The 22,273-nt window shown below is 46.4% G+C and overlaps 9 protein-coding genes across 9 annotated transcripts; 5 read left to right on the top strand and 4 right to left on the bottom strand.

Moving 5' to 3' along the window:
• Positions 1-1,418: 1,418 nt before the first annotated feature.
• On the bottom strand, positions 1,419-3,625 carry E1B28_006844 (uncharacterized protein; the record flags this gene model as incomplete). Its single annotated transcript, XM_043151545.1, has 7 exons — positions 1,419-1,779; positions 1,831-2,162; positions 2,212-2,631; positions 2,680-3,117; positions 3,183-3,418; positions 3,477-3,549; positions 3,608-3,625. 7 exons carry the CDS (start codon positions 3,623-3,625, stop codon positions 1,419-1,421), a joined length of 1,878 nt encoding a protein of 625 aa, XP_043012641.1.
• A 1,087-nt stretch (positions 3,626-4,712) lies between these two features.
• Positions 4,713-5,598, top strand: E1B28_006843 (uncharacterized protein; the record flags this gene model as incomplete). Its single annotated transcript, XM_043151544.1, has 6 exons — positions 4,713-4,838; positions 4,892-5,096; positions 5,148-5,211; positions 5,281-5,348; positions 5,400-5,512; positions 5,563-5,598. The coding sequence occupies 6 exons, from the start codon at positions 4,713-4,715 to the stop codon at positions 5,596-5,598; spliced, it is 612 nt and encodes a 203-aa protein (XP_043012640.1).
• Positions 5,599-7,518: 1,920 nt separating this feature from the next.
• Positions 7,519-8,011, top strand: E1B28_006842 (uncharacterized protein; the record flags this gene model as incomplete). Its single annotated transcript, XM_043151543.1, has 2 exons — positions 7,519-7,526; positions 7,582-8,011. 2 exons carry the CDS (start codon positions 7,519-7,521, stop codon positions 8,009-8,011), a joined length of 438 nt encoding a protein of 145 aa, XP_043012639.1.
• Positions 8,012-10,097: 2,086 nt separating this feature from the next.
• E1B28_006841 (uncharacterized protein) lies at positions 10,098-10,883 on the top strand (the record flags this gene model as incomplete). Its single annotated transcript, XM_043151542.1, has 1 exon — positions 10,098-10,883. One exon carries the CDS (start codon positions 10,098-10,100, stop codon positions 10,881-10,883), a length of 786 nt encoding a protein of 261 aa, XP_043012638.1.
• Positions 10,884-13,465: 2,582 nt separating this feature from the next.
• Positions 13,466-14,749, bottom strand: E1B28_006840 (uncharacterized protein; the record flags this gene model as incomplete). Its single annotated transcript, XM_043151541.1, has 1 exon — positions 13,466-14,749. The coding sequence occupies one exon, from the start codon at positions 14,747-14,749 to the stop codon at positions 13,466-13,468; it is 1,284 nt and encodes a 427-aa protein (XP_043012637.1).
• A 663-nt stretch (positions 14,750-15,412) lies between these two features.
• E1B28_006839 (uncharacterized protein) lies at positions 15,413-15,727 on the bottom strand (the record flags this gene model as incomplete). The annotated part of the gene is made up of 1 exon (XM_043151540.1): positions 15,413-15,727. The coding sequence occupies one exon, from the start codon at positions 15,725-15,727 to the stop codon at positions 15,413-15,415; it is 315 nt and encodes a 104-aa protein (XP_043012636.1).
• Positions 15,728-16,128: 401 nt separating this feature from the next.
• E1B28_006838 (uncharacterized protein) lies at positions 16,129-16,839 on the bottom strand (the record flags this gene model as incomplete). The annotated part of the gene is made up of 2 exons (XM_043151539.1): positions 16,129-16,657; positions 16,718-16,839. 2 exons carry the CDS (start codon positions 16,837-16,839, stop codon positions 16,129-16,131), a joined length of 651 nt encoding a protein of 216 aa, XP_043012635.1.
• A 566-nt stretch (positions 16,840-17,405) lies between these two features.
• On the top strand, positions 17,406-17,651 carry E1B28_006837 (uncharacterized protein; the record flags this gene model as incomplete). Its single annotated transcript, XM_043151538.1, has 2 exons — positions 17,406-17,526; positions 17,578-17,651. 2 exons carry the CDS (start codon positions 17,406-17,408, stop codon positions 17,649-17,651), a joined length of 195 nt encoding a protein of 64 aa, XP_043012634.1.
• Positions 17,652-18,430: 779 nt separating this feature from the next.
• Positions 18,431-18,750, top strand: E1B28_006836 (uncharacterized protein; the record flags this gene model as incomplete). The annotated part of the gene is made up of 2 exons (XM_043151537.1): positions 18,431-18,448; positions 18,499-18,750. The coding sequence occupies 2 exons, from the start codon at positions 18,431-18,433 to the stop codon at positions 18,748-18,750; spliced, it is 270 nt and encodes an 89-aa protein (XP_043012633.1).
• Positions 18,751-22,273: the final 3,523 nt, after the last annotated feature.

Genomic DNA, 22,273 nt, shown 5'->3' with positions numbered 1-22,273 from the left:
ATCCAACCACAACCTGACAATGGACTACACCATCGACTTCCGTAAGGAGTATGAACAGCATTTTTGAGTGTGTTTGGACTGAGAGATTTGGATCGGTGTCCTTCTCAAAATAATTTTGTGCCCATGTCAGAAGAGATCCTAGAGAAAGGTAAGTCAAGGTAAAGACTTATACGACAGACTTCACACCTCCTGGCGAATTACACATTTCACTATCATATTCAATACCATATGCATGGACAAGAATCGCACGAGAAACAAAAGCAGTTTGTAAGTCTAGGATCGTTTCAGTAGCCATGCGAAGATAGAGGTACTAAAAATACTTGCAATAGACAGCTGTTTGTCTGTATTTTTGAGCTTGTGATCATGCTCTTCTCAACCCTGGTCATCATAACCTGGCATTAGAGCCACATGTCAGTGTAATGATTTACATAAACGAGCAGCCCACGATACCTCTTCTCCATGCATCCTCAATCTACGCTTGTAGGTTCTGAACTCCAGGGCCGATCGGGTTAGTGAGCAAGTATTGATAGTCCCATTGATATGGTTGTTCTATAGCCATGAGCGCGGTACATGCCATGATGAACGATCGATAGCTGAGTTCAAGCATTTCGGAATCCTCAATCAGCACACAACAGTCTTGGATACCTTGATCCCCAATTAAGATCCCATAAAAGTCGGTTGACATAGACGACTCCTTCGTCACAAAGGACAGCTCGTTTGGTATCGTCCTTTGCTAAGAGCGCCATCTTTAATAAATTTACCATACCTTCAACAAGTGTAGGTGAGCAACGATCGATGGTCAAGACTACTACTGTCCACATACCTGCGGTAAAGTTAACCGGCAGGGGTTTTTCCATACAGGTATACCAAAATACGTCTTGCTTTTTCTCCAATTCTTTGACGTCGAAATCCATCTTCGTAGTTGCCTTTGAATCCTTTCAAGTTGTGACTTGTCACTAAACCAGTCACGTTCATTCATCTTTCACAAAGGGATCGGCAAAGCAAAAATTTGAATACTTCTCAATAGTACAAAAACACTACCATTATCGGAGACCATGTTGCGAGTTCTGCACCCACAAATTCTTCAAAACAAGATTTAATTCATCCAAGATATAGGTCTTCACATTCAAGACGCAACAGTCCTCTGGCTTCACCGAAAAGTACTGATCGGAATAGATTCGTACTGGTCACAAATCAACCCTCACGGCCTGAAGAATTTCTCGACAACAGCCAACCCTCGCAACGACGCAATACTCCCCCGGACCTCTTAACATAAATATCGGCTTCTGAGTGAACTTGGTAGGTGCTTCGCGGTCCACAATGCTCGCGTGAGGGATGCACACTGTCTGCTTGTAATGTTTGAATGCCAGGCGACACTGACCTTCATACTCAATGATCTCGACGTCCTTGGCACTGTTTCAAAAAGCCTTGGTGCTCACTGGCGACTCCCCAGTCACCTTGACACTGAATGTGAAGTTTACCCCTTCTGTGAAACTACGAGGAACAACAAGGAATGGACGTTGAGATGAATGATATCCTTCCCATTGCGGACCAAGTGCTTGGGGATATGTTTCCGTTCCATCGTAACTCGGATCCCAGGCAACAGAGGTACCATTGTTCACGACAGGTGGTGGCGGGGGTGTAACAGGCCGAGAAGAAGGCGGCGAGGGGTTTATCACAATAGATTTGAGGGAGTATATTGCGGGATGTCGGTATAGGGCACCAGGCCGGAAGGCAAGGGCAGCAGGAGCTTGGATAATATGGAGAGGAAGCAATGTTCTAGTGTATACGTTAATAAGAGGGTGTTGCTTGAACTGAAGATGCACTCACTTCCTATCAACCACATCATCGTAGTTGACGACAACTCGTGGTGAAAGACTGTTCACAATTGTAGTTTCAAGCAAGAACTTCATTCCACTGGCTGTTTGGGGGGAAAGAATGACATCGAATATGCGGTAGCTAGGGCCACGATATTTCCCTCGCCACACCACAACCTCCCACCACTTCCACAGGCAACAAAAAGTCCAAGCGGCTGTAATTTCGCCACCAATGCTTGGCTGATTGTTGAGAGTCATGGGTTGAATCAGCAATGAAGACTGCCAATTATATGGAGGTGAGGTGGCGACAAACGAGTTTATGTGGCCAGAGAATCTCTCTACCCTCTGCATTCAAGTATTAGACTCGAGAACTGCTAAATCCAGACCTACTGACCTCGACACGCGAATTACCCGCCTTCAAAATCACCCTCACACCTCTTTTATGTGATTTGACAACCCAACCTTCCCGACCTTCATAGTGTCGAATGTAATCGCCTAATCTCCAGTCCTTCAAAATACTCCATCCTCCGAAACAGATCTCCCCGTTCTTGGCACTATATTCGACTCCTCTTGAAGTGATTGAAGTGATGATACCCTCTATCCCGGATCTGCAACTCTGAACTCTTTCGCCGACATAGAACTCCCAACAAGGTACCTTCGGGAAGTGTTTCAAAACAAATTGATGGCCACTTGCAAGAAACAGCTTGGCTTCGTTACACCAAAGCGACCCGGTGAGCAAGCGCAGGTACCTTACATGTGTACAAACACAATGTAGTCCATTGAAGCTTCTCTCGGCACCGAAATCATTGACATCCTGTCCAGTTTCAGTATGCAGACAACTTCATTAGGTATTTTGACCTACCACCGTCAGTTTGGCTTCGAATTTTTCGAGGTATGGAATCACAAGTGCTTGAACAAATGGCCAGCGAACCTCCTGAATGATACAGGGATCCCCGTCGAAGGTCGATCCTCGAATCGTTTTTTTGGGCTGCGAATGATGACGAATAAGCCGAGCCCATGTACCGGGTGTTTCAAGAGGCCCTGGTGGTATATCCAGGATAGTGTCGGTGTCTTTGTCGTCTAATATTGTCATATTAATCCCCTCTGGTTGGCTCGGTTGTCCGTGCAATACTGATAGGTGACCTGCTAATAATTTTGCAGCCTGCCCGGGGCTCATCGTCTCAACAATGACATAACCATCGTTGACGCTTCGGAAGAAAATAGACGATATGGGACTGGGGGATGTATTCGCGATGGAGTGCATCAGAGCAAAATGACATATCACATACTCCTTGTGTCTCTGTGGGGAGAGTATTGAATAAGATGTACTTTTAACTTGACTTATTAACCCACTGAGCATCTAACTTTCCACAGGGGTGGCCGAACATTTATCATGGCTTCCTTTGCCATATGCATATCACCTGGTGGGTCAATCGGGTTGCTTATACTTGCAGGAGTACTAGCTTTCCCTCTCTTATTCAATAACGAACCCAAAAACTCGTCAAACTCCTCCCTTGCAGTACCCTCGTTATCGTGTGCGACTGGAGTAAACTGCTGGGTTTGGCCACCATCGTCATCTGGCACGATGAAGTCGTCGTCGTCTAATGCTCGGGAGGTTAATGATAAAGAGATAGAAGTATCAGAATGGACGCAACGAACCTGATTCCTCACCGTCAGTATCGTTCTCCTCTTGCTCGTCAACTCCAGCTTCTATATCCAAAAACTGGGCAATCTATTATAATATGGAGGTTTCAGCTTTCAAGTCTCGTTCTTTGTGTCAGAATCCTCACGTCAGATTCTACGGGCATTAATGTATTCTGTAAAGTGATGCCTAGTAATTACATTATTTGGTACAGAGACGTGGTGGTGGGTACGGAGCAAGAATAAAATGACGACGCCATCACTCTCACACGATAATGAACCTCGAATTGTTGTCTCTCCGGCAGCACGTGACATTGGGAGAGAACATCTCCAACGCGCCCACACCTGAATTGTGTCAGTGATGTTCGTGATCGTGACAGTTGTGACAACATCAACAATCTACAATCTCATCCCGCCATCTTCCTCGTCTGTTCCTCTCCGTGACAGAAGTTGTGTGAGAGTCCCTGTTAGAAACCAGGGACGTCTCTCCGGCTACTCTTTCCCTCTTCTCCCAAACTTCTCGAGTTGTTGGTGCAGCTTCAGCAGCAGTTGCTTGCCCCTCCTTGGCATCAGCCGAGGAATTTCTTCGTCCATGAAATCTCACGAACCTGGTCGTTGGATTACCCATTTTCTGAGTCGCTTAAACCTTGAATACTTCGCATTACTCCGCTAGTATCCGACAGTTGAGGTTCCCAATGTTCGTACAGCTCGCGAACCCGTATCATTGTCCCACCTCTCCTACCACCACTGTGAACTCGTCCATACAAGGCTCAAAGAAGTCTTCCTAGGATGGCTTGTGCCATATATCCATATCCAAGGAAGTGTTCTGAAAGCCTTGAAAATGCCCGTTGTCTGCTGTCAGGGATCGTCGCCATATCTTCCCTTCCAGTACCGAACCTGCGAATATCGAGGCCGAACGGAGTCTTCCTAGGATGGCTTGCGCCATATATCCAAGGAAGTCTTTTCTTCCAGCCTCATGTTTCTTACGCATTACCTCAGGTGGATAGTGGTTGCTATTGCTGCTATCCATACCTGGAATCCTTATATGGCAACTCTGTGATGACAAGGTGGACCCGCATGCATTGGCGTTATCTTGTAGACCAATGAAAGGATTTTGGATGAAAGGATTTTGGGTGACAGGAGTGGCACAATCAATAATCTATATAACCCTGACTCGATCGTAAGGCAATTCCTCACAACATTTCCCTCTTCCACCACATCTCCCTTCTCGTGTGCCTTCAATTCTGTTTTACCATGGCATCTACTCTTTTGACCACCAAGAAACGAAGACTCTCCGAGGGCCATGTGGGAGTCTACCCATCCCATCCGCTATCCTTGTCTTTCTTTGTTCGGCGCATCCCCATCGAAATCACCCTCGAAGTCAGTTCAAAAAGCCACTCTAGTCGACATATTCATCTAACTTAGTCCTTTAGATCCTCAAACTCCTCAAACTTGGAGGTCTGTTGGTCATGGCGAACGTCAATAATATCTTTCGCCAAATACTTGCATCCAAACTCTGCAACGCCACTTGGGACAAAGTGCTCACTGGCGCAGGTTGTCCAACACGACTACCTTCTATAAATGGCCTTCAATTGGCTTTCTTTCTCTTTCGAGTGGAGGGAGCTCGATGCCAGGCAAGTTTTTCATCATCGTCAGTCCGTTGTGGTCGAAACTTATCCTTTCTTACAGGAATGCAAGAAATGGCGGGGAGTCCAGCTTCATCCATTCCACTTAGCACTCAAATGGCTTTGTTGTGCTTGTTCTCAAACCACGTAAGGCAATCATTCCTTCAGCTCTTACGTTGTCATTTATACTCTACTAGACTTTGCTCTCCACAAGACCTTGGGGTTGAGCTCCCCGCAGAGGTTTACGACTTCATTCCTTTCATCAGTATGTCATACAACACTCATTCTAGTCACATCTAATCCACGCGCTCTCTAGCCTATGGTGGTGAAAGGAAGTATTTAAGGAATTTTGCGCAAGAATTGAGAAGTCGACTTCAAAACGGAGAAGGACTGGAGAATATACGGACCACTAGCATGGATATTGTCAAGGTGCGTCGTTTTTATGATACATAGTAACATGCTCACTCGGACTTGCCTAGTTGGCCACGGCAACCAAGAAATGGATGGACGAATGAGCAGAGTGCAATCGGGTTGAGGCCATAAGGCGCCGTGTTGAGAGGTCTGTTACCACCGCTTTGATTTTACTTGCCTTGCCCTAATCATGATCATGATGTTCGTTCTCAGCATTCGACAAAAATTACTCAGCAGAGGATGTAACCCTCTCAATATAGACAATGTCAGTGAACACCCCCTCGTACGTACATCTGCGCCATTGAAGGAGTTTGGTACGTCTTCAATACACAACGTCTGGTGTACATTCTCTAACGTTCTGTGAGCAGACTGGGAGTACCACATTTTCCCAGAACTTGGGGCTGTAATCGAGCAAGACAGGTGCGCCCGAATGTTTAAGGAACACTTGCACGACGAGGTCATGTCCCATCGTGTATACCTTGTCAAAATCTTCTTCTACACAATCCTAAATTCCATCCCTTCTGAGAGGCGGGACTTACCTGACACTCAAACCATGTGCCTACTACCGGTTTGTGCCGACCTCATCATCCTACCCGACAACGTTCCTGTCACTGAAGACAGGTTCATCGCTAATCGGGGTGTCATCGTTCGAGACATGCGGATTTGGGTACAAGAAGAACATCGACAACTCTCCCAGGCCTTCATCCTAAGGTGTCATCGACTTCTCGTCGTCGCTACTAGCCTCGGATTGCGAAAGGATTTCCAGCCCCTGATCTCGAATCCGAGATGCTTTTCCGCCGGAAACTGCCACGAATTGGCTGTGGCGCAATTTACTTGCCAACAGTGCAGGAAACTCTGTCCCAGCGCTAGAGCAACTATCAGACATCTCAATAATCCCTGGTCATGCAAACTGGGGAAAGACCTCGTGCATAACAAGTTCATCTTCATGCCGTCCAACACCGTGCTCCATCTCTTGAATTTGTGCAGTCTTCCGGCGACGACCACCACTGCCGACGACCTGGACCAACTCGACACCTCATTTGAATGTATTAATTGTTTCAATGACATTCATTCTGGGAAGTGGCGTTTTTGTGTAAGTTCAAAGTGAGCCTTTTTTACGCGCGCTCCAACTCACATATCTTTAGATCGATCATCACGGCATCTATCATGGGGCTAGCATTCCCAGATTCTGATGCAGTTCGAATTATGAAGATGAATATGAGAACGACAACTGGGCATGTGCTCGCTGTGGGGTCTTCGGCTTGGGCACTCAGAGAGAGGTCGTTGAATTACACGTAAAAGAGCTGTGAGCTTTCTGTTTGACTCAATATACATCACCATTCTGACCTATCGTCATGTCACGGCGTCAAATGCCCAAGGGTCCCTCGAGACTTGTTTTACATTGAAATGTGTTAACCTGTAACTAATAGACCACCCATCACTTTCCGGTATTATATCTAGAAGATAATACCAATTGATTATTCTGTACTTTACATCACACCTAGTAGTCTTTCCATTTCGAGTTCTTGAACCAGATACATAGCTTTTTACACCAGTTTCTACAGTAGTATCGATCATGGTCTTCCTGTCGTACGAGCCAATCGGCCACAGCTGTTGCCATGTGTTGAACGCCAACGTGATTGAGTCCTCTAATAAAAGTTACCACCATCTGGGCTGCCGTCTCTGATAGTGTCTTTCTGTGCTTTTCCCGTTACACTACTGAATAAACTCTCACTAACAATCAGCGAACGGAATCAAAACAATACTGGACTCGGTTTCAAATGCCAAAGCATCGTACGACTATGCGAAGGTCGAGGTACAAGAAGGCCAATAAGCAGTCATCGCCTGAGGTGTTTTATGAAGTCGGTAAGTATGCAATATTTTCGCGTGACTCTACCTTGTCTGTATCTCTCAGGTCAGAAACAATCCAGAAAGCCAAGTGGGAGGAGGCGCAATGGGTGAGTTCCGATAGCACGCGCTTTGACCTACCTACATTTGATTATTGATTTGACTGTAGCTATACTATGTCAAGGTGAGGCCTTCCATATAAGAGCCTGTCTTTCCTTTTGCCCAACTCTATGTTGCAGTGGGCCGGATATGCTGAAGCGGAAAATTCGTATGTTCGAGGTTTGTGTCGTGAAGGCAGAATCTGAGGCCAATTCAACGCATAGATGGGAACCCGGCTCCTTGTTAACCAATTGTAGCTGGATGTTGGGGAAATTCTGGAGGGATGTGGGTATGGATAATCTTGGTCGACCTGCGGAACTATTGGGAGGGATCGAAGTAGTCAGCAGCAACAGCTTTAGAGGTAACGTATCTTTTCTTCCTCTAGCTCAATCTAATGCATTGACATACATACTACTGGCATTAGAAGAGTGCAAAGCGCGACTTGATCAAGGACAAGGATTACATACTATCTCGGAGCCAGAGCAAGTGCCCCTGTATACAGAAACTATCACGCTCGATGGACTCGGTGCACAACATTCATTCAATTACCTGATTCAACTCACAAATTGACCAATACAAAGGTAAAACTTGCCTTATCCCGGACCCGGGCCTACTCTGGACCAATCCCGAGTGTCTCAGACTCAAAGGTCTAACGGCTAATGATAAATATCAGGTTCGTGATTCAATCAACTGCTCCTTCGTGGTTATAACAGATCCCTAGATTGTCCGCCACTCGCTGGAGTCTAGAAATATAGATGTATCCCGAGTTCTCTATAAAAAGGTCAGGGAAGACACCAGAGAAGTGAGTTGACAATCAGTCGTTCACTGTTGTCTTCTGTTCGATGACCGTAAACTTCTTCCTGTGTACAGGACTCGGGGTAGCTCGACAACTGGAAATCAGGCTGTGTGGTGAGATCCAAACTTCACATCATCTTCAAGTGGACTTACCGCATGCTTCGCAGATTTGTGCAGATACAGAGAAACCTCTAAGGGGCCTACTTACCTGCCCATGCCGCTTCAAGGTTTATTGCTTGGAATGCCTGCGTTCTGTTCAAGAATCTCAAGACACCAGTGATGATTCGAGAGAAGGATGCGTTTCATGTACGTTCTCCGGCGTTCTATTTCAAATTTGTGAGAAGTGATCAAGCATCAAGCTGACTTCCTGAATCTTAGGCCCCACTTGCCGAACATCAGCTTACATCGTTAGCTCCAGCTGGGTGATGCTTACACAAGAGGAAGAAGCAGTCCGAAACATGAAAAAAGCGGTAGAGAGAGCAGAGAAACGAAAGCAGAACAAGATCAACAAACAACTGAAGAAACAGAAGAAACTTGGGGAAGGTGACGGTCCTACTGTGGCGTCGACCTGATAAAAGCTTTTATTTTCACTGTCACTTACACTGTACATGTACATACTTCGACTCGCTGTAATCTCTGTCCAGAGGGAAAGATGGAATTCAATTCAGATTAGATTAGATTAGGTACGATATCAAATGGCAAGTACACAAACACACCACCACAAGTTTGAATCAGTGGCTGTTGAGTAGAATGGTTCAACCTAATCTGCAATCGACAAGCAAGTCACAAGTAACTTCCTCTGCAAAACATGAGGTCTAAATTTGATGTTACTCACATAACCTTATGTACTCTTTCATAGCATATTTCAGTGTCACTTTGTTTTCCGAACCGAATCTGTGACAGAAGTCATGGAACGACCTTAGCAGAAGCTAAGAACTCAACATGGAGCTCACAGCAAACGATTTAACCAGAAATTTCTGTCCGTCTGGAGCCAAGCGTGAGCCAACTCCTTTTTTTTTGCTTTTTCAGCGTCCAATCTGAAACACAGTATCCTTAGAACGAATCACTTACCGCGACGGTCTCGTAGGGTCTCTATGTCCTCGAACTCGGGAATTTATCACTTCACCGAACTTCCATACCATTCCTTCACTGCCATTTGGGTCCACTCGTGATCTATACCGCAGAAATGATGGACTTTATGGGGACGACGACCTGGTACAATGGCTGCATGTGATGCGCAGTGTTGAATAGAGTGTAAGAACGGAGAAACGTCGGAGTCCGTCGGAGCTCCGGAGTGCGAGAGAGTGGCTAAAAGGAATGTATAACCTCAGTGGTGGTTTGACACTACGATAATAGGGAATACCTAAAAGGAATGTATACTATAGAAGGTAATATGAGTACTTCTGAATAAGGGAAAATAACAGAAGACTTACACCTCAGTGGTGGTTTGACACTGAGGTGTGAGTGTACGTATTTAGTAACTATATACTCTAACGGAGATTAAAGGCACGTGTAATTTTGACGTACAACACTGCAGCCCATCAACCAACATAATATATACCTCTCGTGCATTCCTCGTCCTTCAACTGCCGATGATCACCCCTACTCCACTGATACCTGTATGTGGGCGAATACAAACGAGCATGATATGGAATTCACCTATAAAGGGAAGCAGCATAAAGAGGGAACCTTAGGCACATATCTGGCCGATCAACTGGAGAGCTCGCTTGGACGCTTGCGTGATAGAATCACGGCATATACCATGCTCAGCGATGAACTGAAGGACCGCAACGTTTCCAGGCTGTTGGCAGAGTTTGACAACACGATTGTTTTGTGTTTCTCCTGAATCAGATCAGTATCAATGCCCATGAGGGATCTGTGGCGTGGACTGTCAGAAGTTCGAAGAGGATGGAGTTACTCTGTTGCTTTGCTGGATTATACCCAAATCTTCTATTCACGTTCAATGCAAACTCACATGGGAGGAGGAGGAGGCGAACCCGTTGAGAACCGAATGGGAGCATTCGTGTGGAACGACTCAGACGCCATGAAGTTGTTCAATGCAAATCTACCAGTTTTCTATATACAGCCATACAGGGCCTTCGATCGGCAAGTCATTCAATCCGCAGTATCGCTTTCTCTGCCTCAAATTTGCATGGTGGTTGCATCGCCTCCGTACCCAATTTTGCTGTCCAACTGCCAGGCTGGATCCAACGAGAAGTTTGCGGCTATTCGCGCTGCCACTATATCTTGTTTTGACGTCCAAAGTCCCTTTGAAAACATGCATTTGCCTGGGGCATATGCATCGTCATTTTCCTTATCTACATTTCATAAACAAATTCGTTCGCCCAGTGTGTCCGTTCCATCGACATCTAGCCTTGCTGGGGTCGTCCAAATGTCTTCCTCTTCTACTCACGCTCGGCCATACACTAAAAGCCACAAAGCACTGCAAGCTAAAAAACAATCTGGAGGCGGAAGCAGCGGTACATCGTCTATAGCTGCAGCTCAGTTCTGGTGCTTAAATACTCCATTCACAGATCTACCTACTCAATCTCAACCATCGCATTTCGAAGACCTGGCAATACAGAGCCCCCTTTTACCTCCCCTTTTGCCATCGTGTAGAGGTATCAACACCACTATCAACGCTTGACATTCGGGGATACTCCACGACTCAGCACAAGCTCTGAAACTGACCACTGTTGTCCCTGACCCTGCTCTCATTTTCGGGTCTCCAGATGAGGAGAAGCGATTGCTGTACCTGAAGCAGTGGTGTCATGTCCGTGACGCCTGGCTTTTCTATTGTCGCGAGTCATCATCCCCAGAGCCAGTTAGCGGTACAGTCTGGAAAAAAGTACTCAGTCTTCCTTCAATCGGGGCTTGGAAGGCCGAGAAATCCGTGAAATCGAAACAAGACCACGACCATCAGGAGGCCACCCAGTTGCTCGAAATAGTCTTTTCCTGTCACAGGCCTAACACTCCTATCATCTCAAACGTGAACTCGGTGACAATCTCCACTTCAGAGGCAAAGCGACTTGTGCATGAGCTCACCTTCATCAATTTCCGATACCAACTCCTTTTACTCGACGCAATAGCGGACCAGACTTCTCCACAACCAAAAGCCTCTGTTACTGCTGCAGAATTGAAGGTACTGGGTGTCAATCATTGCCGTGAGTGAAGAGGAATTGTGAATGAAGTTTTCGGTAACGGAGGAGACATGTTTACCTGTAGTGATGTAACGCTAAGGGTTGGATTTGCGGCTGATTCTTGGGCTGATAGAGTGGGTGCTTTGCGAAGCTTTTGGAGGTTGATGAGCAACTGGCCTGTCGAGAAGTCTGGAATTTGGAATCGTGGACTGGATCCCAATCTCCGGTATCTTGTGGGACCAGGAAAAGAGTGGGAGACTCTACTGTTTCAAACTTACGCCCAGACCTACTTCAATTTTATTGGACATCCTCCCATTTTGCCAAGAGTTCGGTAGTGCTAGTGACCATATGATTGTACTACTTATAGAATATAATGAAGCTTTCTAGTTGCTGCCTCGAAATTCATGAATCGTAACAGCTCTCTCTGACATCTTCAAATCTTTCTAGTTTTAAACTTGAGAGGTTCAGTTTGTACCAAATTTTACCGCTGTCATGTTCTTCATCAATGAGAAAGACGACGGGCAGCGATCTAGTAATTCTACCATAGAAAAATGTTTTACGTTCCCACGAGCTAGCGAAAGCGTCGGATAAAATTTGTCCGCCCACTGAGTGCCTTGGACTTGTGAGGATTAGGAAAACTGCTATATGAGGTACATGCTCTATCTAGAGAGGTACTTATCATATTCTGATGAAATATCAATTTCTAGTCCATTAATTCCGGCGTGCCCGAGCCATAATGACGCTCGTCACAGCTGTGACAACATTCACGATCTCCTCATACCACCATCTGTAGTTTTTCTCTGCGACAGAAGTTGTGCGAGAGTCTCTGTTAGAAAACAGGGACATTTAGAAGCTACTTCTCTGCCTCATGCTCTCCCAGACTTCGATTCATCCTCGGTTTACCAAGATCGCGATCCACCAACTTGTAGTTCCTCTCTACGACAGAAGTCGTGTGAGAGTTCCTGTTAGAAACCAGGGACGTTTCTGAACTGCTGTACCTCTTCTTCTTCCTCTCCCTGATTTCGATTCATCCCCGAGATGCGATATATCTTCACACCACCATCTTTACATCCGTAGTTCCTCCCTCTACAACAGAAGTCGTGCGAGAGTCTCTGTTAGAAAACAGGGACGTTCAAGAGCTACTACTCTACCTCTACCTCTCTCCTAGACTTCGATGCATGCTCGGTTAACAACAACACAATCTATTTACATACTACACCAACTTGCCATCCATCTGTAGTTCCTCTGCGACAGAAGTCGTGCGAGAGTCCCTGTTAGAAAACAGGGACATTTTTGGGGCTACTCTTCTACCTCTTCCTCCAGACTTCGTTCGTGCTCGAGTTATTGGTGCGGCCTCGGCAATGGCAGTCGAGGATTTTCTTCATTCGTGGAATCTCACAAACCTGGTAGTTGGATTTACCCCATTTTTCGGTATTCAAGGGAACTTGTGGTGAGTGCTAACTACTGTCAACCTTTGAATTTGAATCTTATCCCACGAACATATAGAATCGTATCCATTACATCGTCTCAACTCCTACCTCTGCAGTGAAACCATGCATACAAGGCTTAACGAACTCTTTCTAGGATGGCTTGCACCATATATCCAAGGAAGCGTTCCGAAAACCTTGGAAATGTCCCCTGCTCTGTGTCAAGGATCATCGCATTCACTCCATCATTGCCATATCTTCCCCTCCAGCATCAGGAACCTGCGAACATCGAGGCTGAATGGAGTCTTCCTAGGATGGCTTGCGCCATATATCCAGGGGAGTCCTCTGTGATCCTCCCTGATTCTTACGGTTATATTGTGGTCGGTTTCTATCGGGAGTCATATTGTTTTGCGCCAGGCATTTGCTTATGCTGCAACCAACCCAGTTCCCGGTTTTTGAATTTATGGTTAGAGTTATAGGATTGGGGCTGTTCAAAACATTACACGATATACAAGGAGGTAAGATACAACATTGTTACGTTCATTAACTTGAAACTCATTTCCTGTCCATTAAGCCTTCTCCCTTTCGGTGACGACCGGTTGGCCATCTTTATCTATCCAAAGCTTCATTTGAGTGGCAGGATCGGTGTAGCTGTAAACCTCTCAATCCTCAAGGTGCCACCCCTCTTTTCCCTCGATCTTCCGCTGGCTTTCAACTGCCTGGAGGTTATTGTCCTGATCATACCAATATCCATCTCCATCAGGGGCCGACTTTTTCCAAACCTGCGCACCGCCAATGTAAACCTTCTGCTCGACCGGAATCTCCTTTTCTTCAATGTCCGATACCGATGCATCACGACTTGATGGTAGTGTACGGCGAATTTCGGTCAAAGCAGCACGCTTGACGTGTTTTACTATCACTGGTCTCATGGAAGGTTCAACACTATCAGCTCTCGGTATTGTGGAAGGCTTGTCGCCACTATTAGCTCTCGGTGTCGTGGTGGGCTCAACACCACTGTCATCCGTAGGTGCCGTGGAAGGCCCGATATCAGGCTTTTGACCATCCTTCGTTGGGGTTTTCTTCTTCCCTCGTCTCTTCTGATCCGCAATGGAGATATTCTGTGGCAACTGTTCCTCAGCCTTCTTCCCCTGTCTCTTCCGTTCCCCAGCACCCGTATCCGAGACTTTTCCCTTCTTGGCCCTCAAGCTCGAACCTATGGGTTTCACTTTGTCATTAGGTCCTTTCGTTTGGCCAGATTCCCTTCCCGCCCAATCGTCAATCTCCATCCCCGAAGACTCAGTGCCTCCTGAATACTCTGGTGTAGGTTCTGCCCTTCCCTTCCCCTTTCCTTCTGCTTCAACGATACCAGGGCTCTTGACAACGGGATCCGAAACCTTTGGAACCTCAGTATTGCTTCCGGGGAAAAGAGGATTGTCAGAAGAGGCCTCGGCACCAAACGTTCCAGGATTTGGAGGGTTGCCGACACCCTCGCTACGCTCTGTCCCATTCTCACCTGGGGCACCCCAAGTCGTGCCTGCATCGACACTCTCATCGCTTGGTTCATCCTCCCCCGCTTCCCCGTCGCTTGTTTTGCCAGAATCACCTTTGTCACCAGGGTCGACGTCCATTTCACCTTCAGGCTCAGCACCAGTGTTCCTGCCCTCATCCTTTCCAATCCCTGCCCACGTTTCTTCCTCGAATTCGCCATCCCCATCAGCATCCTCGGGCACCTCGCTATTGCCCCCTTCGCCGGAATCACTGCCCTCGTCATTGGAGTCGACGCCCTCTTCTTCAGAACCATCGTGTTCTTCGTCAGAATTGCCGCTCTCATCAGGATCAACATCCATCTCGTTGCTACTGTCCTCTTCTACCTCGTCCTCATAGCCTGTGTACTCATTTCTCTTCGCCTTTTTGGCACCACTTCTCCGTTTCAACGCCTCCTCCATTTCAGCGATAAATTTTGCCCGCGCTTGTCACGAACTGAATACTCTAGAACCACTGCACCCAACAAGTGGGGTTTTAAGGCTTACGCGGCAAGCACACAAGAACACAACTAACAACAAAAGGGGGACCACCGAGGCGACAAGAGTTACTCTGAGATAATTACTTACACAGAGAGCACCAAGAAGGTGTTGGAGAGAGCGCTGATAGTATCTTTTAGAGTGATACTGAACTCACACAGAGGGGAATACTAGATAGTACTTTTTAGAGTAGTACAGAACTCAGACACAGGGAAGAACACTTGGTAGTACTTTATGGAGTAGTACTGAACTCACACTGAGAGAGAAGAAGGGAAAAAGCAAAGGGACTCTATTGAGAGTAGCAAACCAGACTAGAAACAAGGGGTACAAAATAATAAGGCTGGGGATTCAGCCAAAATACATGGGGTTTATATACTACTGAGCTACCTACATGGGGATAGAGCTTAACCAATAGGAAATAACATGGAATAACCATGGAATAACTATGGATGATTATGAAAAGCTGTTAAATGACTGTGCAAGGCTGTGCAAAATAGAAGAGTACAGATTTCTAGAATGCCCAAGATGCCCAAGATGCCCAGGATGCCCAAAAATCGATTTCTGGGGATTCCTTGGAAAGTGAATGATTCATGACAGCGCTGCAGCATCTGGATCCTCATCGTCATCTGTACTACAGCATATCCTCAGCACATCCTCTTTGCTCACGACATCGTAAGCTTTCAGGACCTTATTTCCGTACTTCGCCATGAAATTTTCTTTTGTCATCTTCCTGAACGCCACTGATTGATAGATCCTGGTGGGGCTGGCTACCCCTGTGGGAGGCAAGGCTATAGTCGGTTTGAACGAGTAGAGGGCATGGGTTGATAGAGGGAGGTCATTAAAGGCCCTTGGAGTGAACCAATCAAGGGGGGTTCCATGTGGAGGTAATCGATCCAGACCCATAGGAGAATTGGGTTTACGCTTCCGTTCCCGTGGTTGGAAAGGCGCTGTGGCTTGCCAAAGACTCCCTGCACAGTGACCTTCTGCTTCTCTCTCTCAACGTCGAGCGCCTCCAGGAACGCCGTCACGTGCGGGTTGCGTCCCGGTACTCTTTGGACAATGTACTCGTTTGCAGTCTGGTTGTCAAATTCGTCATCAGAAGTGCAATTGGGATCGCCTACCAGGCATTGCACACGATAGTCGAAACCTTCCAGCATCGCAAATTTTTTCCTATCATCCGCAAGCTGTCCTCGAGTTAGAAATATCCAAAAGAGACGAAAGGGGAGGCGTACCAGTTTCCTACGTTTATAACTATTGCGCTCCACCTGCTCTTTAGCCAATCAGCCAGGCTCCGATTCTTCTTTTCAAACTTGAGACCTGATCCAGGAGAAGATGTAGTTGTCATAAAGCTTGGCTAGGAGACCCAGATTTTCGAAGCTCATGTACTTCTGGTCCACAGCCCATTCTGCATATCCTCCAGCGATAACAGCTTGTCGGAAGATATCAAGACAAATTGCGTGATGGATTTGGTTCCAGTCCAAAGTGGCATCTTGCGAAAGGTCGGGACACCAGGCATCAAGGTGGTAATGGGCGAGATTCAAAGCGATGATGCTCAGGACGTTGTCTTCTATCTTGGTGATCACTTGACCAAGTCGTTTGGAATCTTCCAGTCTCTTTCGCAACTTTATGATTTCCGCTTTAAGACTGAATGATTGTTCAGGCATTTTCCCGAGCACTTTACTGAAGTCGTCGAAGCTTGTGTAACGCTGGGAAAAGCGTTCTTTCATTCCATCGTCTGGCTTAGGGGGTATCGTTGTCACATCAAAGAAACCCCACATCGCACAGATTTGTGCCTCTAGAGCGCTCTGTCCGAGAAAGAAAATTAGTTCAGCTCTTGTGCAAAATCATTGGCCAACCTTTAGTCCATCCGCTCCGGGAGGAAGCTGTTCTCACCTGATATGGAAACGGTCGGTCTTTTTCTTCTTCTTCTTGTCTTTCTTCTTCTTAGGTTCTTTCCTCTTTCTTCTAGGGGTCTGAGATGCTGGAGCTGTAGGCGGAGGAGGTTGGGAACCCATTGCAGGAGGAGGCTGGGAGCTCATTGATCACGGTAGAACACTGGAATACTCGTGGTCAAAGGGGAAGATGAGGGAGTGGTGAGTTCAAGAGAGAGGGAAACAGAAAGAAAGAAAGAAAGAAAGAAAGAAATAAATAAAGAAAATGCAGTACGGCGCTTGTACTAAGCGAATTGAGACGCGGTGCGACGCGTGTTTACATAATTATCATTATGTCAGCATGCACTTGGTCAAAAACAAATCCGCTGAAATTGATGACCTGGCCGAAGCTGTAGCGTTTGTTCGGGGGGGCGGGGAGAGACCAATGCCATTTTGTGTTCGAAGGTGCCTGGAAACACCGGGATGGTCATGGATAATAGGGAGGAATATCTACTTGCGCTTAGTTGTGGGGTACGTTTTTGTTATTCCCCCGTTCCATGTTATCCATGTTATTTCAATTGACTTACGCTCCTATCACACTGAACAGGCGGCTCTTGTTCTCATTTTCAGTGAGTCCGCCTAGGCCAGTTTCGTCAGAAGAAGTACTCACGGGTTGAATTCTCATCTGTGAGGCGTGTCTGCGGTACAACATGGTTGCGGCTAGGAAGACGGAGCAAGGATTCCAGGAGGAGAAAGAGGCTATAGTCAAACCCAAAGTCGCTATAGGCCTGCTCATGCGAGGGTTCACAAAGTCAACCCAACGATACCCCTGTAAGTCTGTAATCCTTGATAAACGACTTTGACTTACTATTTTTGCTGCAGGTGGGGTATTGCATAAGGAAAGATTTTTGTACGGCGCACCAATCGCTCGCTCAATCATCAAAGCTCACTGTTGACTCACTCTTCATATTTTTCTTGTTATATCGCTATACTTACACACTATACTTAGCTGTATGTTTTACTTCTTGTAACCTACCAACTCTAACAAAATACGTCTTTCACATTCGTTCCATTCTCTTCCTTTTCTCGCGGACCATGTCTTCAAACGAGGGCGGCAGTCAGCAAAGGCAGGCATCGGCCAAGAAGAGGAAGGCTGCAGGGTGCCTGTGATAGTGCAGTACATTCATTTCACATCCGCGCTGCCGTCTTGTTTCGCTTAGCCTTACTTTCTTTTGCAGAGCGGTGGGCAATCTTTTCCACATTCTCAACATGTGTTTCGCTTATGATCAGATGCTCATTTCAAGGAAGAAGAGTGAATGCACGTATTGCCCACACTGAACGAATCTAGATGATAGTGCTAAAATGCCAGGGAGCAAATGCTCTGGGTGTTTGTCCTTCAACCTGCAATGCACTCATGATCCCCGTAAAAGTACGTGGAGCAGACTATCAGCACTGGTATTCTGCAGCTTACGATTGAATAGCAACGGTTCTCCCTGCAGTGAATGAACCAGTTATCCTGATCGCCTGTGCCCCACGCTCTACTCTCGTGATCTCTCAAGGCGATTCGCACAAGCCAGGTCATCTCACTGCAGAGAACTCACAAATGAAGTGCACTCCACAGACTTTGCACCATCACAGAAATGGCGGGAAATGTCACGGAAGGCCAAATAATCATCGAGGATGGCATCGAGGAATGTCATTTGGACATCATAAGAAGGAATTGAGATCGAGAACTATGTCAAGGCTGGACTACGTGCGTTTTGTTGTGTTCTGCCCTCCAAGTCAACTTATTTTATTCCTTAGGGAGTCTTGAACACTTGCGATCCATCAGTGCGAACGACTGCCCACATCCCAGGCGACGTTCATCCTCAGCTTCTGCCCGATCGATATTGTCCCCCAGACAGCATCTCGGAGGACAGTAGTGACGACTCTAGCAGTGGCGAGGCCGAAGACTCACATAGCGAAGGCGTTAATGGGCGAAGAATACCACTCAAGAGTCAACCTAATATCAGAGCTATGGGAGTAGCACCAACACCAAATCAACCCAAAAACTAGTAAACCTCCGTGTAAAGTCTATCAATAACTCTACACACCAGGAAAGATTGCAAGGGTGGACTGCTTGGCAAAGGTTACGCACAAGATCACAGTCTCAATATCATATGGAGGTCTTATAAAATCAATGTGTAACTGCAAGTGTAAAACACCACAGCTACGGGGATTCTAGGGTTTGTAGGGGCTCTGTTTATTGTCCAGTGGACTGAGTGGGACTATGAATTTCGTCTACGGTAAGACTAATTTGAACGATTGGAGACTATTGCCCTCAGCGGACACGAAAACTAAGTCCTCAGCAGACACAAACGCTAAGACCCTCGATGGATCACAAAACAGTAATCAAGACCTCGGCGGCCTACGGACGGATAGTTCTCAAGTTTGACCTCGATGGTCTCGTATGGTTCAAATCAAATCATATCGTTTCACTGCACAAAGACAGGGCAAATCTCTCTATTGGTGTCAAGAGCAGTTACTCACGGGCAACCCACTCAGGACTTTCCTACGCACGGGTAGTACTTCTTTATCTACGGATACATGAGCTGCTTTTATACTACTTCTACGCTAGCTTTGTAATCCTATCTCTACTTGTTTCATCTCTAAAAATAATACACTGTAGCTACGAATCCATGTGGAATCTTATCGCTAGGGGCCGCTACATGTGCAGAATCTCATCTACGGAGCTTTTCCGTATTCGAATCATATGTTTTGGGCCAATCTGGACCGTTCTTCATTCTTGTTTCAGCATGTAGAATGGACCTACATAGGCGTACCATATGGTATTTCCTGCCTACGGACCTTATCCTGCATTTCGACGTTATCAAATCATATGGACTTTGTGTGTCCAAGTAGTTCCAGCATATGGATCCAGAGTTCCGAATCGCCGTAGCACATGAACAGCGCAGACTCCGAGATCCGTTGTTCATTCCTGCCTGGTTCCTAGGTACTCTATCTGTGATCTGGGATCTGTATCATGTCTTTTTGTCTTTTCCTCAGATCGGGACTTGATCTACGGTCATATCAAATTTCTCCTAGTCTGTGTGGTCCTATGTCCGATTTCTTGTCAACTAAATCCCCCGTAGAAGTAGGTACTCCTAGTATGAAGGTCTTTTGACTCCATTAAGTTCTGCTACGAACGGTTCTGTGAAGACTACAAGTCTTCTAATAGTACAATCCCTTGATATGCCAGTGCATAATAGAATGTAGAGAGTAGAACTCGGTGAATTACCGCTTAAGTCCTCTGCTCATAGTGTTCTACAGGTTTCGAACGGTCATACAGTTTTCTGACATGATCTACGGCTCTCTCTAACTGGTCTAGCTGCACCTACGGCACATTCTACTAGCGGCACTAGCTTTAACTAGCAATTCGGGCTCACTCTAGTTCTTAATACGATAAATATCGCTCCGTAGCACCATTTAAAGTGCAAAAAGAACCTTGTAGCATAGTCAACTAAGTTGCATTAACGTCGAGGAAGATGAGGTGGACCGCGAACACAGGCCACAGCGTCTTTGGTTCTGATACCACTTCCGAATCTGAAGAAGTGTTGATCGGTCAATGGGAAGAAAACGAGGACGAACAACGAGTCAACCGACAACTTCATGTTATTATTGAAGGTTTCTAATTCTTCAGATCAGTAACGGCGGATCCATGCCTCACCCCAACACAGAGATCACTAGCTAGCTGATTGAACTCTTCTACCCTTGGGGAGGATAGCGATGACGAAGACATGGAGGATGTCATGACCACCATGACCACCCTCGATAGTGGTGCCGCTACCACAGTCGCTTCACTACCCTTGTCGCTTCTGCTCCTGCATCACCATCAACAACGGAACCCAGGACCGATTGTCCGGGTATCCAGCCAGATGTTGGCAGCATGAGGAGAGGAGTACAGTTGACGAAGACAACGAAGACGAAACCCCTGCTTACAATTTGCGGCTATCATCAGTCGACAGCCAAATGAGGCCATGTATGCTCAAAGTCCCTTACCAAGTTTTTTGAGGGCTGAACGGCCTTGTTCTAGTACGAATGTCCCTCTGTCGGTGTTCTTACACAAGGAATATCCGACCCTGTCTCAAGCTTCCATCACGTATGCTTCAACATATCGAAGTTCAGTTCAAGAATCTGAATGTCGTCGGTTTGATATCCTTCGTCATGCTCAAAGAGGCGGTCGAAAATCAGGACCCACATTTGATACCTGTGATAAACAGCGACAGTAATGCAGACACCTATGTGCCTGTTTCATGGCCAGGTAACGTAAGCTTTATCTCCACAACATGAAGATTCAATGTTAATGAAGTTTCCTATGTAGGCAACCAAAACACCGTGTTAAACTGAAGAGCTTGGCGGCATGGTGTATGTTCTTGTTCCCTTCTATTGCTAATAAGGTGCTAATAACAGCAACTGTCCCAGACCTGGTCAGTGGTTCGACCGACTTCACCTACCCTGAATGTTCCGGTTCAGCAGGCTCCACCCAGCTTCTACTACCCCTACATTCTGATCCAGACCGTGGCTAGTCTCCCTATACCTGTATAGATGGAGGTGCCATCAACCTGACATGATCATCATTCGTCATTGTCTACCTGCTGCGAGGGTGCAAGTCGACCTTGGCCTTCAGGATCATTTCCGACCAGTGCCTCGCAGCTCGCTCGTATGCGGCCGTACGTGAAGGAGATCTATTACAAGCCCCTCACATCTCTCGTTCAAGCACTCCCCAATCAAGCAATTCGGCTCTCATAATGAAGAGGCTGAAACCTTTCTACCTCTTCAGACATAATCGGCCTACCGTCAGACCACGTCTAAATCACATATTGATGATGTACATTTCAAGACACAGATGATACAATATGAAAGAGGACATTTTAATCGTTTATATGTCCCTAAATTCTTCGATAAAGTCTTTTATTTCGTTCACAACTTGATCGGTAATATTCACGGAACATTCGTAGCGTTCTCGATGCCGCACTCCACCTTCTACCTGTAAGCTGTTGATAACAATATGGGACAATGAACAAACAAACTCACAGTCGCAAGGAAATGTCGATACTTGGTATCCGGCAATCTTGAGCCTGGAATGAAGGATGGATTCTAAAGGGTATTAGACGACGCTTGTAATCAACATCAAACAATAACCTGTTCGATGGCACCATGTTGTTCTCGTTCTATAAACCTCCACCAATTCGCTGGCATCGAGACGACATTTCCTTCAGTGTTCAGCAAGTCTTCGTTCCGGGCTATTGGTCCTCCCTAATTTCACAAAATTGTCGCGCCCTACAAGAATATAGATCCATCCCTCCCCGTCACTGTCTGAGATGTCATGACAAATTTTAGCATCGAAAGCCACTTGAAGCTTATTCATGTGTTATGATGCTAGAATACCCGTAAACTGGGGAAGAACTGAAACTCGGGATGGGGACCTACTGGGTAATGCACAATCTGAGGATGGTAATGAACTTGAAAGACAGAACTTAATGGATTCTTGGATCCTCTTTCATGGGGCCAGGGATTATTCAGGTCTAACCCTCTCCAA

Source organism: Marasmius oreades, chromosome 3 (genome assembly GCF_018924745.1).
Source record: "Marasmius oreades isolate 03SP1 chromosome 3, whole genome shotgun sequence".
Taxonomy (NCBI): Eukaryota; Fungi; Basidiomycota; class Agaricomycetes; order Agaricales; family Marasmiaceae; genus Marasmius; species Marasmius oreades.
The sequence above is the reverse complement of the archived record's forward strand: the minus strand, read 5'-3'. Positions and strand labels throughout refer to the sequence as shown.